Source organism: Cyprinodon variegatus, unplaced genomic scaffold (assembly GCF_000732505.1).
Source record: "Cyprinodon variegatus isolate N-32 unplaced genomic scaffold, C_variegatus-1.0 Scaffold709, whole genome shotgun sequence".
Classification (NCBI taxonomy): domain Eukaryota; kingdom Metazoa; phylum Chordata; class Actinopteri; order Cyprinodontiformes; family Cyprinodontidae; genus Cyprinodon; species Cyprinodon variegatus.
Window position 1 is genome coordinate 301978 of NW_015151162.1, and position 15073 is coordinate 317050.

At 35.5% G+C, this 15073-nt stretch overlaps 1 protein-coding gene across 1 annotated transcript; it reads left to right on the forward strand.

The window, feature by feature from the left end:
• The first annotated feature begins 269 nt into the window (after nt 1-269).
• Nucleotides 270-14767, forward strand: LOC107097600 (voltage-dependent calcium channel gamma-1 subunit-like). The gene is made up of 4 exons (XM_015394803.1): nt 270-632; nt 11311-11385; nt 14284-14421; nt 14535-14767. Exons 1-4 carry the CDS (start codon nt 392-394, stop codon nt 14765-14767), a joined length of 687 nt encoding a protein of 228 aa, XP_015250289.1. The 5' UTR covers nt 270-391.
• The last annotated feature ends 306 nt before the right edge of the window (nt 14768-15073 follow it).

Here is a 15073-nt window from a genome sequence, read left to right on the forward strand (position 1 = left end):
CTCTGAAGTTATCATGTTATGGCATAAATGCATCCAAGTACACCATTGTCATTAAAGTAAATGGCTTTACTAAAGGCGAGCAAGGAGGGAGAGGAAGAGAGGAGTGAGGCAAAAACTAGGGCACTGTTATCTGGCCTCTTTTTACCAACCACTAGGCACACGGCAGAGAAAGAAAAAGAGCCTTGAAGAGCAGGAGACACAAGAGAGGACATCAGCGGTGTAGTGAAGGCGACAAAACATCTTGAGGCAATGTTGGTTGTCAAGGACTGAAGACTAAGAAGAACAGGAGCAACTTTTAACAGGGTCTACGCAATCCCTCGCACAGCTGACACAAACACGTGCACAAACGCACACGCTCAAGGCTTGGCACACGCACACCAGGAGCAGCAATATGTACGAGGAGCAGGCGACAAAGGTCAAGATCACATCTGTGGTGATAATCATCGGCATGCTTGCGATGCTGACTGCAGTGGTAACCGACCACTGGGCCGTCCTGAGTCCCCGGGTGGAGCGTCTCAATGCCACATGTGAGGCAGCCCATTTTGGCCTCTGGAGGCTTTGCAAAAAGAGCATCTTCATGGTTAAAGAAGACCCTCAGGGCAAAGGATGCGGCCCAATCAGCTTACCAGGAGGTATGAAGCATCAATATCCCATATCAATTGATTAAAACTTGATGTGTGAATATCTTTAGCTATTTGTGCATGGGGTTAATATCAAAAAGCTGTGTTTAATCTTTAACACAGCTGAAAAATTTTACTTTCAGTCTGAGTTGTTGCATTACTAGAAAAGGACTTTTTACATTTTTTATATACGAGATATATACTTCACTAGTGACAAGATTTGTTTGAAAAAAGTGATTGATATTACTAACCATTTTTTCTTCAACAGCTTTTTATTAGATAAATTCCGAGGGAATTTGAGTTATTGATAGGATGCATGCAGCATTGAATTAAGCCTCCTCTTATGTGGCTTTATCCCCTCTTTTGATTTTTCCTCCTTTGCACTGGCACATAAGCTGGCACGTTTTCAGAAGTTCTCTAGAACACAAACATGTATGAGTGTTGGAACTAAAAGCTTCATGAATCATCTTCGACAGAAGAAGCCACCAAACAGACCATTAATTAAACACATTATTGTTTGAAAGCATTATGCTCAAGAAAGAAGAGGTCTTTTGTGTTCGTCATGAGACTGATGAATTGTTGGATTTGTTTTACGGCTAAATATGTAAGATCTTGACCCCCTTTTCATGACATTTGACAGATTCATTACAGGCTTTGATCAAACAAATTGTGAAACTTTTAAGAGTGCAAGTTTTGAAAGATTTTATTACTTCATATAAAATTAGAATAAGAACACTTTAAGAAAGCTCTTTCAGTCAAATATAAAGATGGTTCTTCTACACAATTGGATGGTATTACATACAGTAAGTAACAAAAATGTTAAATCAGCTTGCATCTTTGAGAGATTTTCCCAAAAATGATCTGTGTAGCTTTAATTATGAGGGCTCTCTCCTAGCAGAGCAAGCCCCTGGGTAAAACCATGTCTCCTGGCCCCCGGCTGTGTGTGCGTGCCTTGCAGCCTAACTGAGACATTTCAATCTGACTCTGTCATTGACTTTGCCTCTGGCTCCTCCAGCACCTCAGGATCAGTACATGCTTTAATGAAGTGTGGCTTTCCGCCCTAGCCCATGAGTTAGAGTACACCTGGGAGACTCAAGAGAAATGAAAGAAATTGAGAGAACAGTGCAGAGATGTGTACGTGGGCAGGGATACGAGGGAGACATCGAGAACTTCTGGAACGAACATCAGATGGGGAAGGGATACTTCCAAAGAAGTGAGATGGCTCGGTACTTTCTTCTTATCAACATGTCGAAAGATCAGATGATGTTAGACCCTAGATAGCAAAGCAGACTTTTATCTTTTTTATCAGGATGCGCCAGACACCTGTTGGTTACAAGATACAGAAATGATGACTGACAGACTCAAAAGTCCAGTTTGACAAATTAATCAGGTGTTATAAAGACCAAGCACCCCTTCACATTGAATTCCTCTGTGAAAACGGGTGAAAACAATCAAAGTAAAATTAGTCTTAGCCTGCTAGTTTAATATTTTACACCTTTGGAGAATATAAAAACATAATATTAGCAGAGCCTCTAGATTTTCCAGAGTCCTACCTCATACGTACAGTATGTGGTTCTCCCCAGCTTCACTCCATGGGTTTGATGTGGGATTCAGGCCAAGGGACTGAGAATACTGTAGGAGAACATTTTTGTGTCTTGTCAACCCTTTATGAATTTAGATGACCTCACGTTAACATGCCTTGAACCCATTAAAAACCTGTTCACCAGACATCATCCACTGCAATTTATAGTAGTAATGTGGTACATTTCCACTATGTTATCCTTTGTTTATTGCAAAACTCATCATCTGTTTGATGATGGAAAAACCTAATAAACCACTCTTGATAAAATATATATATATATATTTTTTTTTTTCGGTGATTGGAAAAAAAGGAACTGATTGTTGGTGTGCTAACTTAGTGAGCATAAATGCACCTCTATTGCAGTAAACGTAAAGGATTTTCTTCATTTTTATCTCCTTTAATGAACTTATTACTATGCTTGGAGGTAAAATTGGCTGCTAAGTGCTTCAAAATCTTTAAAATATTTATTTGACAAGAGATATGTTATTATCTTGCAACATAACTCAGAGTTGGTTGTGTTGTGTGCTGATTTCAAGTAGCTTTCTCTCATCTTGTGTTAATTTTTCATTAATAATTTAGTTTAAAAAAACATTAAATGCATTAATTATATTCTTGATTAAGGAAGAAGAACTTAGCATTTTATTTACTCAGTTACCCGGCAGGGTTTAAGTACAGCGTTTTAGATTTACTTTTATCTGTTTGTGGTGAGCCTTTATCCTCAGTTAACATTAAAAAAATGTTATTTTATGGATTTGTTGTTTTAAGAGGATACATTTCAAATAACTCCTAAGTTATTGTAGTGCATAATGCTTATGGGACTCAAATGGCAATTAATTTACTCCCATGAGGGAATCTGTGGTTTGTCTTAGGCTTTTTCAAAAAACTTTTATTCCATTTTGCTTCATCTCAACCACGCTTTGAGTGCTGTTTAAAAGCTGCTTAGATTCTGTGGCATATTTTACAGAGAGAGGAACAAATAAATGGAAAAAGCTCAGTCGCTCATTTACTCTCAAGTGGAAACTTTAAAGACATTTTGGCTAGAATGGGAAACTCACGGATGGATAAATGCTCTGCAATAGAGAGGGTATAAATAGTACTCCTGTATTATCAAGCAGGTTCACATTGGGGTTAAACACTGACCAAGCAATGTCCTGAATTATTCATTGTCATCTAAGAACAGTCATGCATTTGAGCTGAAGTGTGATTGGGGAATTTCCAGTTCCAACTGCTAAGGCTGTGCCACACAAATGGTATCCTGTCGACTAGGGCTTGCCATGATTCACTGCAAACATCCACGTGTTGCTAAGATTTTTGTTAACATTTTCAAACTGGATCAGTTTACTGCTGACCACTTCCATTCTTCTTTCTTTTCTGTTCTGGAAGTCATTCTTGAATGAACCTGTTGTGTTGATGTAGCTGCCTAATACAGACTGCTAACATGATCCCCAGAACAACTATTTGATGAAAGAGCAGGTAGATGAGTGACAAATAGAGTTTAGATGCTTCAATGGCTTCCAATCAATACCATAAATGGGCTAACTGTCAGTTTTCAAAGAGTCTGGAATAAATATTAAGGTTTAAAAATTTAAATATTGAGCTTTAGCTTATGCTCTAAAATATTTAGAATGATCAAGCAAATCTAAACTGATGATTTTATGTTGAATGTATATTTATTTTAAGCAGCTCTGTGTAACCTTTGGCCCCACATTAGGTGTGATTACATTTGCTTTTTATATTGCACATTTTGAAATATCACATCAGAATAATCCCCAAAAATGTTTTCATGTTTGCTTGAAGTGTTTTTTGGCTTTTGAGAAAAAGAGCTGATGCGCAAAGGACCTGACATGACACGACGTTACATCTACAAAACAGTGCAGGAACTTCCGACCCAAAGTAAATTCAGGAAAATAAGCAACATGCTTATAGATGCATCAGCACTGAACTACTGAGGTGTCCGTCTACTGTATATATCAAACAATGTCTCAGTTGTAAAGGATGAAATAAAAGGGCAATTTTTAAGATATTCTTCTTAGTAAAAACTTACATAATGCCTCTTTAAGATCAGTTTGCTCAACAGCAACACATTCATTAAAACTTTTCTCCGTTACTGATCTGTGGTCAGCGATAGATTGCAGCGTCTACTTCCTGTTCATTACAGCCATGTGGGATGTAATGTGGACAACTACGTATGATGACATTAAAATTAGCTGTGCTTGGTTAATTTGCTTTAAACCAAATGGAAACACCACAAATTTGCTTTTTCTTTTTTCGAACTTTTAAAAGTTCGATAGAAACACAGCTATAGTCACAAATTCATTCACTCCATGTTTTGGAATCTGATTGATCTCTTAGGGACCAACAGAATGAGAAGTCCTTGAGTTATTTTTAAAGGCGAGGCCACCTTCTTACCTTTCGAATGAATCCTTCATCATAGAACCAAAGATATGTCTGATCAGGTAAAGGCCATGTCTGTTTTATTGAACAACAACCTTTAGCTTAGTTTGCTTTTGTGTTTAAGGGGAGCCCTGACTGCCACAAAGCGGTGCTCTGCTTCACATGACTCAATAAGCGATGGATCCGACCATCTCATGTCACATAAACATTTTTTTTTAAACGGCAGTCCACACAGAGCATCAATAGGCACCAAGCGCTATACATTTACTTGAAAAATCATTTATTATACTTGAATTAGAGCAAACACTTGGGTAAGAAGTTGTGGAGTGTTGCTTTAATTAGTTTAAGATTTATAATTTTCAATGGTTTCAGTTATAGGATTTAAAGAAGCCTAAATTGAGGAACCAGATTTTTGATATTCCGTTAAAAAAATAGAAAGGAAAATAAATATTTTCTATTTAAAGTGGGACCCAATGAACTTTGTCTTATCGTCTTTTGGTTAAATAGGCTAACTATTTAAGCACATAATTAATATCTCTACTTTACAAGGTACTTGTTTTATTCTAGAAATGAACAAAATTTTAATCCAACATTAACAGGTTTAAAGCCAGCTTTTTCTTAGTTTATTTGCCTTAAGTAGACAGTTTTTGTCTTTAAGCAAAGTGTTGTGCTAGACGACTGATGTGTGCTCTTACTGACTGCTACCTTCCTGAATCATATACCAAAATATGGAGCAGTGACTGGACTTAATAATGCAAATTATCATCTTTTCTAAAAGATGAGGGGTTAGTTGTGAAGAGCACTGTACATAAACACTAATTTCTATCTACACTGCATTTGATAAGTGGTTGTGTAACAACAGCAACTAAACTGTGAACCCAAACGGCTTTCTAAATTAGCTTTCCACAAATGACGCATGACAGCTTGAGTGCTGTAAAAGTCAAACAAACCCTTTATGGAGCGTAGCGCGTAGCACTGCTGGGAAATAAAGAGCATAAATGGAGCTTTAGGGTGCATGTGCATGTTCATATGCATATGTGCTCAAAGAGGCAACAGAGGCAGTTTTATTATCAAACATGTTTTCATGGTGGATAGACATTATGCTTTCTAGACCTTTAGTGGAAAGAAAATATCCCCAGAACTTAATTTTACACATACCATCTCCCACTTCCTGTTCTACTTTTTCAGCAAGACATTTTGATGATATCTAGAATTTATACAATGAAAAGCACCAATATCCCCTTGAGCCTTTTCACCTTCTATACACCCAATTATTTCCCCTCTATGTTCTGGCATCTTACTGTTTAGAGTGGAGCAAACAAATAGAGCAAGAGAAGCCCTGGACTCTGCCTATCATGACACAACATGTGTGCAGCTTTCAAATTTAAAAACTCTCTTAATCACCAGTAATATACAGAGTAAATATGTTTGTGATGATGACATTTAAACCTTAACCACCATAAAAGGTGTTTTTTGCATGTGTTTTGTCCCAGTTATCAGAGCTCTTGGTGGAATAGCTGCTCATATACCACAGTGCATGCTTTTCATACCCACCCTGAACTAGTTAGTTGTTCTGTGTAAGAACCTCCTTGCAGACTTGAAACGATGTCCTTCAAAACAGAGAAAGGAAGAAACAGAGGAAAATGAAGACAGAATAAAGCAGCGATACTGATGGAAAGATGGTGAATCAGAGACTTCACATCAAAGAGAGGACTCAACAGTTTAATAGAAAGAGGTGAAACTAAAATGACAGGCGACACTCTGCTCTAATCACCCTCCCTCTGGAACTAAAGCTCTCCATTAGCAAGACTGCAAGGTCGATGTTACGGACCCAAATGTCTTCCTTTGCACTATATGTTGAATGTTTGGCGCTTCAATCATGAGCTTTTTGTTTTCTAAGTAAGTTTGTTTACATATTCAGTATAAAACTAAGAAAGGTAATCAAGTAATAGGGAAAATATTTCTGTGATGTACAGCTTTAAACTTTAAAAACAAACAAAATCGAAACTGACTTTCATATAGTGTTTCTTCTGCTCAGTAAAATAAATTATTATTTTTTAACATTTCCTCTTTTCATTTAATGTTATTTGTAAATCGCAGAAAAAAGCCATAAAGTATTTGTAGTTCCTTTTACAATTATTCATAAACGATAAATCTTTTCATATTATCTCACTTTAAAGGAAAATAAAAACTGGAAAACAGTATTGGGATTGTTTCTGTAATAGATAGGTAGCAGAAAAACAATGTTATTTTTTCTAATTTCAAAAAGAAGTATCTGAGAGAGTCATATAGGTTTGGATTTCACCTTCTCTTTCAATAAACCTTAGTAAAAAACTGCAACCAGTTGCTTTTTAAAATGTCTTACCTTAGTTATTGTATAAATACAGATGTTTGGTGAAATCTTTAGAGGTTGGTTAGAGAATATTTGTGAATAAACAGTATCGCAAATCCAAGCTCTTATTATTATTAGTATTATTATTATTTAAGGTTTTCAATGACTCAAGTTCAGACAAGAATTCAATTTTAACATGAAAACACATTTTTGAGGATGCTCTTCATCTATTCTGACTAACTTAGAGTTATGTTGTGTTTTCAAGAACTTCCTAGAGGGTTGACTAAAGTCCGATGCATAGCAAACTTTCCAGATTTTACTTGACGATAAAATATTGTGAAACACAAGACCTGATAGGGTCAAGTATATTAACCCCTTATTGTCCTAGAAACGAAACCAAACAACGCAAGTATTCTTTTCTGCAGAAAAGGGAGAGGGAGAACAGACCTGGGATAAGACCCCTTGAAAAGTCGGTACGCAACTCTACGAGAAACTCACTTTTCTGCTGCTTTTATTATTGGACTTCAAATGAATAACAGGAATGGTCAAACATTACCAGGAGGGGTCTGATGTTATCAGGAGGGGTCAGAGGTTTACACATGATAGAGCATGACAGTTCCTTGTGTAGTTATATTGCAGGTGATGACGAGTCAGCTGCAACCGCACATCCTGGACTGAGCGTGATTTTTCCTATTCTGGGAGAACTATTTGTTGAACAGAATTCATTCCTAGCAAGCCAAATGCTTGTAACTTAAATAAAATGATAACATGCATTTTTCTAACAAGACCCCTTGCTTCTTTAACGTTAAATTTTTTTTTTTAATCAAAGTTGTCAGTCCTTGTAGCCACAGCTGCCCTGATGCTCACTGACAGAAACAAGGCTGCTATACCCAGAAACTATCACTAAACTAGCCCTATTAACACTGACTGAGAAGGACAGAGCTGGGTTCTAACCCGTTTACACCCCAATTCTTTCTTGCATAGTTAACAATTTCATACATCAATGGTTTTGAAGTCAACAAAACGTTGTAAAAGAGTAGCTCTGATTTTAGAGTGAAGGCAGCTGATTCAATTTGTTGAGATCAGATTCTGATCAATCTCTATTATACTTTTTCTGGTACACTGCTTGTTAAAGTGTTGTGTTTGCTGCATGTATTACAACAAACTACATTTGACATATCAGAATACCAGAAACACATTCAGTAAGAGCAAAAAAACAAAAACGCATTTTAAAGCCTGATTTGACTACAAGTTTCAGATGCTTTGATATTTTGTTTCTTGCAAATATCAATAATGTTTATTATTAACTCAATTTATGCAGATTAAAATCAAAAATTTAAAAAACCTATAAAATCCTTAGATTTTCTATATTCTGACTTGAATGATACATTCAAATTAAGCTTCATCTTAAGGGACAAATATGGTCTCAGGATTGTGATTTTGAGTGGAATTTAAAGACAATCTCAGCAGTTATCAGATGCAATTCCAGACATCCACGTGACCTTCCTTCCACTTGCTTCCTCAGGCTTAATAATCTTGATAAACATAAAAATCATTTATCATTTAGAGCTCTTCCAAAATGATTTTTTCTTATCTGTGTGTTAGGCAGAAAATTGTTTTCATAAAGTCTGGAGAAAACAATATAGCTGAATCCAAACACATATTAGTGTAGATTAGCCTGGCCCCAGAGGTGCAGATGGCAAATAAGAAAAGATGAATGAAAATAATATATTTACACATCTCTGTTGCTCTGTGTTGAGTTTTCTGGAGTTCCTGCATGTCCACACCCCACACACACATTTTTCCATGCTCATGCATAGAAACATGTATGCACAGCCTTCTTTATATATGCCTTTAAATGTGTATACTGATAGGACTAGCCAGGACATGCAGCAGCCTGTTGCTAGGTTACCCCTTTTAGTGATTCCTTCTCATCCTAGTTAACAAACAGCTCCTCTGTTGCCGGGCTGACAGACAAACACACACTCAAAATCACACACTACGCACAGACGCCAACACACAAACTCGGTCTGTCCCTATTTGGCCAGAGAAAGCACCTGTGTGCTTTATGGGTTTAATCTCAGGAAAAAATGATGGCATGTGGAAAACTGAAGGAACACTTGCTTGGCCTTTAGGTCCTCGTCAACCTTTCATTTGCTCTCAGATGCCTCTAAAGATGTTACATAGATGAATGAGTGGAAAATAAACGCTTTTCCAGGAATCACTTCTTCATACCTATGGAGAAAGCATTATGGTCAAATGAATGATGGCTGAGCATGCAAAATGCAGAAAATGCATAATTATTTTTCATGAATATGACTAGAGTAGGTTGGAATCAAGGCAACATGGTTGATTTATTTTGAAATGATAGCAAGTTACAGCAACACTGCTGTGATTTTGAAAGAGTGTTAGACATTCTGTGATCAGACAGCCAAAGAGGATCTGCCATTTTCTTTTATAAATATAGAGGTTTGGAAGGCATAAAATGTGGTTTAAGGCCAAAAGATTTTCAAAAATTCCATTAGGATTGACTTACAACATTAGCTTTAGTTAATCTTTCAATGGTGTTTGATTGATACAGGCTGAGAAAACTTGAAATCTTGCAGCATTTGTTTCCCATAAGTAATATGACCCATTCTTAAGAACTGTTTGCTTCATTCAGCATAACAGCTTTTTTGTAGAAAGGTTGTTTAATCACGTTTTTTACCTGTACATTTAACTGATGAAATCTATTTCATGCATTTTTGCACATACATTTTTGCACATTTTGCATGTTTAGTTACTTTAGCTGCACAATCGGTTCATGTTCTACTCTGCTAAAATTAAACAATTTTGTTTAAGTAATTAAAAATGCATAAGTAGCTGCAAAAAATGCATTAAGTATTTTCCATATGGGGTATCCAGCAGCTGGAAAAGACTTAAAATATACAAAAATTTATGGTAAATATTCGTATATGCAAATAAACTACTGTGTCCTAATATTTTCAGAATGGATATTGAAAAGATTTTTTTCTGTCCTTTTGTTTTTCAGTAATCTAACTCACTTTGAGGCTTTTATGTGTTTCTTTCTCAAAAAACACAGAAAATCATAAAAAAGAAAGAGAAACTTAGAGACAAGTAATTGTGATGATGCCTGTTTCTCTTGTGTTCTAATAAAAGGTAAAAAGGGTTTGACATTGGTTATTGGTGATCATTAAAAGGTCTTTATAGACACAGGGCATGGTGTTTCTTGCAGTTACTATACAAGAGCATCTGCAATGTTTGATGGTGATGTGTGTTCAAAAGCTCAGTTAGATAAAAAAAAAAAAAAAAAACTTCCACCCTTTGCTGAAAGAACTGATTGACCAAGGTGGGAACACATGAAAATAGCAGCTCTCTTCCTGTTTTTTATTTAACTTGTGAGGTTACCAAGCTGAGTATTTTCTGAAACTGAAAGGCGGAGGCCATAGTGGTCAGTCAATAGAGAATGGATTTAAAACTGAGTCAGAATTAGGTCCCTAGTACCTCCAACGGACGGAACAAGGATTATTATTATTTTTTTTTAAAGATAAGTAAAGTTTGTTACCGTAAATGGAAAAGCCAGGGAGGCATTAAAGGACATTTTTATTTGAAAGATGTGAAGATCCCTATGTATGATGCTTTATTTCAAGTTGAGGAAGTCAGTTCTCTCCAAAGGGCATTTTATTCTTTCAATGTTCTCAAAAGATGAATATTTTCAGTAATGTAACAGCTGATCTTCTGTGATTCCTTGTGAACTGATCTATGTTCCCAGTTTTCACTCGTTTACAGTTTTCAAGTATTTCTGGTGATTTTTTGGGCGGATTTTAGTCTTGACTTTGTCTGTGCTGTTATAATACGTGAAGATGTATTATATCTATGTTTAGTGTCATCATCCTGCTGAAATGTAAACCATGTTCCTTGTCTAGAAGTGATTTCCAGGACTGCCCTCTATTCTTCCAAGCAACCCCTGTTTATGGTGGAGAAAAGCATCCACACATCATGAAGCTGCCACCAGTGTCTTGCAATGGATGTGGTGTGTTCAGGGTAACAGGCGAACCTTATTCCACTCTGTTGTACTCGGTTGCCTAAATGGCTTGATGCATATTACGAGCTCATAGGTCTGTTGCATAGAAGATACAAGTAACATATATTAATGGTTGTGGCTGTAAGGTGAGATCATGGGAAAAGGTCAAGAAATAATACTTAAGCTGCTGCACAGAATTTTGAGTCTTAATGTTTGTATAAGTTTAAGCTAACCTTTATTGAATGTTTACATTACAACAGAATGGTTGGTAGTGCCAAACTTTAATATCTCTCCCTCTTCCTTTGTTTTTTTTATTGTTCTCTTCGTTCCATTGCCCTCACCATCTCTTACGCTGCAGCAAAAAACTGCTCCTACTTCAAACACTTCACATCGGGTGAAGAAGCTGAGGTTTTTGAAGTAAAGACTCAGAAAGGTGCGTGTATATCTTCCCTAACTAAGACAAGTTATCACAGTACCACATTGTCAATGCGGAGTCATTCACTGAAGCATCCAATCAAATAAGAGAAAAAAAAGAGCATCGAGGCTGGAAGACACAAGTTAAATGATCAAGTGATTCTTTATGACACAAACATTAAATATGGTAAAAACAAATTTGTGCCACATTTAGGACTAAAGCGATTTGGAGTCAACTACTTTATAAAACTAATACTTTGCTTTAGTTCAACATTATAAACATGATATATGTATGTTTTTGTGAAATTATTAGATTTTTGACCTTTGGCGAGACACAAGCAGATATATATATATATATATATATATATATATATATATATAAAAATCTAACTGTGCAAAAAAATACATTTTTTAAAGATGTTTGGTCTAATAACTGAGGGAAAAATCCAAAAGCCAAAGAACAAAACATGGAACCAAAAACCAGACAACTTAATGAGAAAGACTAACAAGGGGGGGCCAGGAAAAGACGAGCAACCAGCACTGAGGAACTGCACAGGGAGAGTATATATGGGAGACTGAACAAAGACAGGACTAATGAGCTGATTGGGAGCAGGTGTGAACAGAGGTTTCTAGAAGGAAGCTAGGGAAAAGGGACCAACAAAAGAGGGCAAGCAAGAAAAACCTAAGAACTCAAATATATAGGAAATGAACCCAATAAAACTAGAAAACAAGGAAAAACATTTATCAAAGTGAAACCGACTACTCAAAAGAAAACTTAACAGATCCAAGACCGTAACTGTAATAGATTAGAATGTTATAAAAAAAAAAAAAAAGAATTTAAGATAGGCCAGCCAGAACAAATCTGATAAGTTATTTGCTTATGAATTTTGACAACACATGCTCTAAGGGATGGGTGCTTGGTGCTGTAAACCTTCTGTCTCCTATTTCTGGTCCAAAAAGCGAGAAGTTCTAATATCCAACAGGAATAAAACTCTGAGCAAGAATTAACTGCCACGCTGTTCATTCCCAGTTTGAAGTAAGTCCAAAGATTCATGTTTTAATGCTTGTGAAATATTATGAATTGATACGTTTCAGTCTTTAAACAACAGTATTTTCAATATTAAAACTATTTGTATTTTTCTATAAAATCGTCATTTATTGAAAAAAATTTTTAAACATCATATTTTTAAAAACACAAGTGAGTGATAAAAGTCATGATTTGGAGAATGTGATTTTCGAATATTTTGATCAGTATATATGTCATGTGAAACACATAAAACCTGATAAATCATATGTAAAATCCTTTAACCCTATGAAGCAGTTTCATTAGTACAAGTCTTTCACACAGCCATGCAAAGGTAACTTGGGGTTCAACATCTTCTCCAAGGATGCTGATAAAGAAAGTTGGAGTCAAACTTCCAGAATGTTGATCAGCAAACTGCTGCCATTTCTGTTAAAACAGTACAAAGGCAAAGAAGGAAGGACAAAACAGTTAACCTTTAAGATGACTGCTTGTATTTATAATAATTTCTCTAAAAAATATTTTTACCAGGTTTATAATGCTTTTATTAGAGTAAAGTATTCCTTTTTTCACATTTGGGATTTATATCATATGGTAAAACGAAACGCAAATAAAAGCCTTTCAGATACTGAATTGTTCCAACATATGACATTTTTTTCTAGATGTTTTTTAGGCATGAAAAACTAAATTGTGTTGTTAAAAATGTTCTATATGTTATCCATTTCCCCACAGGTGAAAATGTTTCCATATGTAAAACAAGTGGCTTTAACTACTTCATTCTACCCTTTGCTTTTTGTTGTTTTATTTACAAAGGTGTTTGACAATGCCCTGTTTTAGGCAAAGCTAAAGTGATATCAAATGTTTTCCTAGATGTGGATTATATATGATAACTATATCATGAAGATAAACCTTCTTCATGGAAGATGTTTTTATGTATTTATATCTAAAAATATAATTTTATACATTAATCTGTGCTTTTTGAGGTAACCAAGTATTATTATTTAGATATCAAACACTTGAACTCCACATTTTTTATTTTTTGATCTGTCTGATCTGTATAAAACTAAAAAAAAGGTAAAAACACACAAAAAAAACATTTATATTACTATTTAAGTAAAGTAAAGAGAACAAATATTTCTTTTTTTTAACTACTTTAAAATTTTCAACATTTTACTCATCCATTCTCATGGATGTAAACGTTTGTTTCATGGGTACATGTAATTGAATTTATAAAAGTATTTGGGGCTACAGTAAAAGCCAGAACATAAACCTTTACTGTAAATAAAAATTGAGTTGCACAGATTTAAACATGTCTGTTGTCTGAATGTTACCTATAAATAAAATTAAAAGAGTAAACAAAGAATTCCCAACAAAAATAAGTAGCCTAGGATGCACTTTAGAGACTCAATGTGAGGATATTTTATACCAGATACGTCTGAAGAGTTGGATTTGTGAGGAGAAATAAGATAGTTTTATCTCAGCTGAAGCGTTACTGAGAAGCAGAAAGAAGATTATCTTCATCTAAGAAACAAACAAAAGGGGAGGAGGCGGGAGGGGGAAAGACATGTCCTAATCATCTTGTTAAAAGCCTGCAGCATCTTGTCTGTCATGCAAATAGTTTATTGCCGGTTTGGATAAATGTCGGTTGTTGTTTTCTTTTAAAGTGGGGCTTATTTAAAGGCTAATTATCTGGTTTATAACTCAGCTCAGTGCTAAACTAAATCAGTCATCATCCTAAACAGTCTCAATTTTTAATGGGCACATTATGCCTATATGTCTTGTCCATTACCGCTAATTCACTTTTCTCCAACCTGTTTGTATTTTATTGATATCTTGATATCAGCTATGCATCTTCCTTTGATTTCTAATTCATTTTAATTATATTTCTATCCTAAGAGTACAATATCTCAGCTGCAACTATCGCCATCTTCAGTCTCTTCTTCATGATCCTGGGAACTCTGTGTGTGATCTTTTCCTTTGGAAAAGGGCGAGACTATTTGCTGCGACCTGCGGGGATGTTCTTTGCCTTTGCAGGTCAGATATTGCTAATAATACAGCTTCATATGATCATGTTTCCCCTATATAATAGAGTTTACAATCATAGCTGTGAAAAAAAACAACAAAAGTATTTCTGTTTTTGCTTATAGGCCTTTGCATTATTATCTCCGTGGAGGTGATGCGTCAGTCTGTCAAGCGAATGATTGATAGTGATGAGACCATCTGGATTGAATACTATTACTCCTGGTCCTTTACCTGTGCCTGCGCCTCCTTCACCCTCCTCATCCTCAGTGGAGCTGCCCTCCTTCTTATCTCCATGCCCCACATGCCTCGTAATCCCTGGGAAACTTGCATGGATGCTGAGCCGGACACGTTGGATTAGCCATGGGTGATTTTACAGGAATAAGTTGTAAACAAAATTGAAAAAAAAACAACAAAAAAAATGCTGATGTTTGTGCATCTTTTAACCTTTTAACTGAAAGTAGTTTGAGTAATAGTCATTAAGTTTACATAGAATATGTTTTTTTTTCTTTTTATCCGTTGTTTGTTTTTCTTTCATTTATCAAACAATATTCCAACATTTTATTTTTTTTAAATATTAATTTCTCAATGTAAAGTCAGAGTTTTGCAACATCACTATTTTATATTTGGTACAATGACCAATTATTACAATGCCTCGCAAAGACCT

Excerpts from the sequence above, each read along its gene's own strand:
- LOC107097600 (XM_015394803.1), top strand. The coding sequence starts at position 392 with ATGTACGAGGAGCAGGCGACAAAGGTCAAGATCACATCTGTGGTGATA. Across the intron at positions 633-11,310 it reads CCCAATCAGCTTACCAGGAG|CAAAAAACTGCTCCTACTTC; the intron begins GTATGAAGCATC and ends CTTACGCTGCAG. Across the intron at positions 14,422-14,534 it reads GATGTTCTTTGCCTTTGCAG|GCCTTTGCATTATTATCTCC; the intron begins GTCAGATATTGC and ends TTTTGCTTATAG.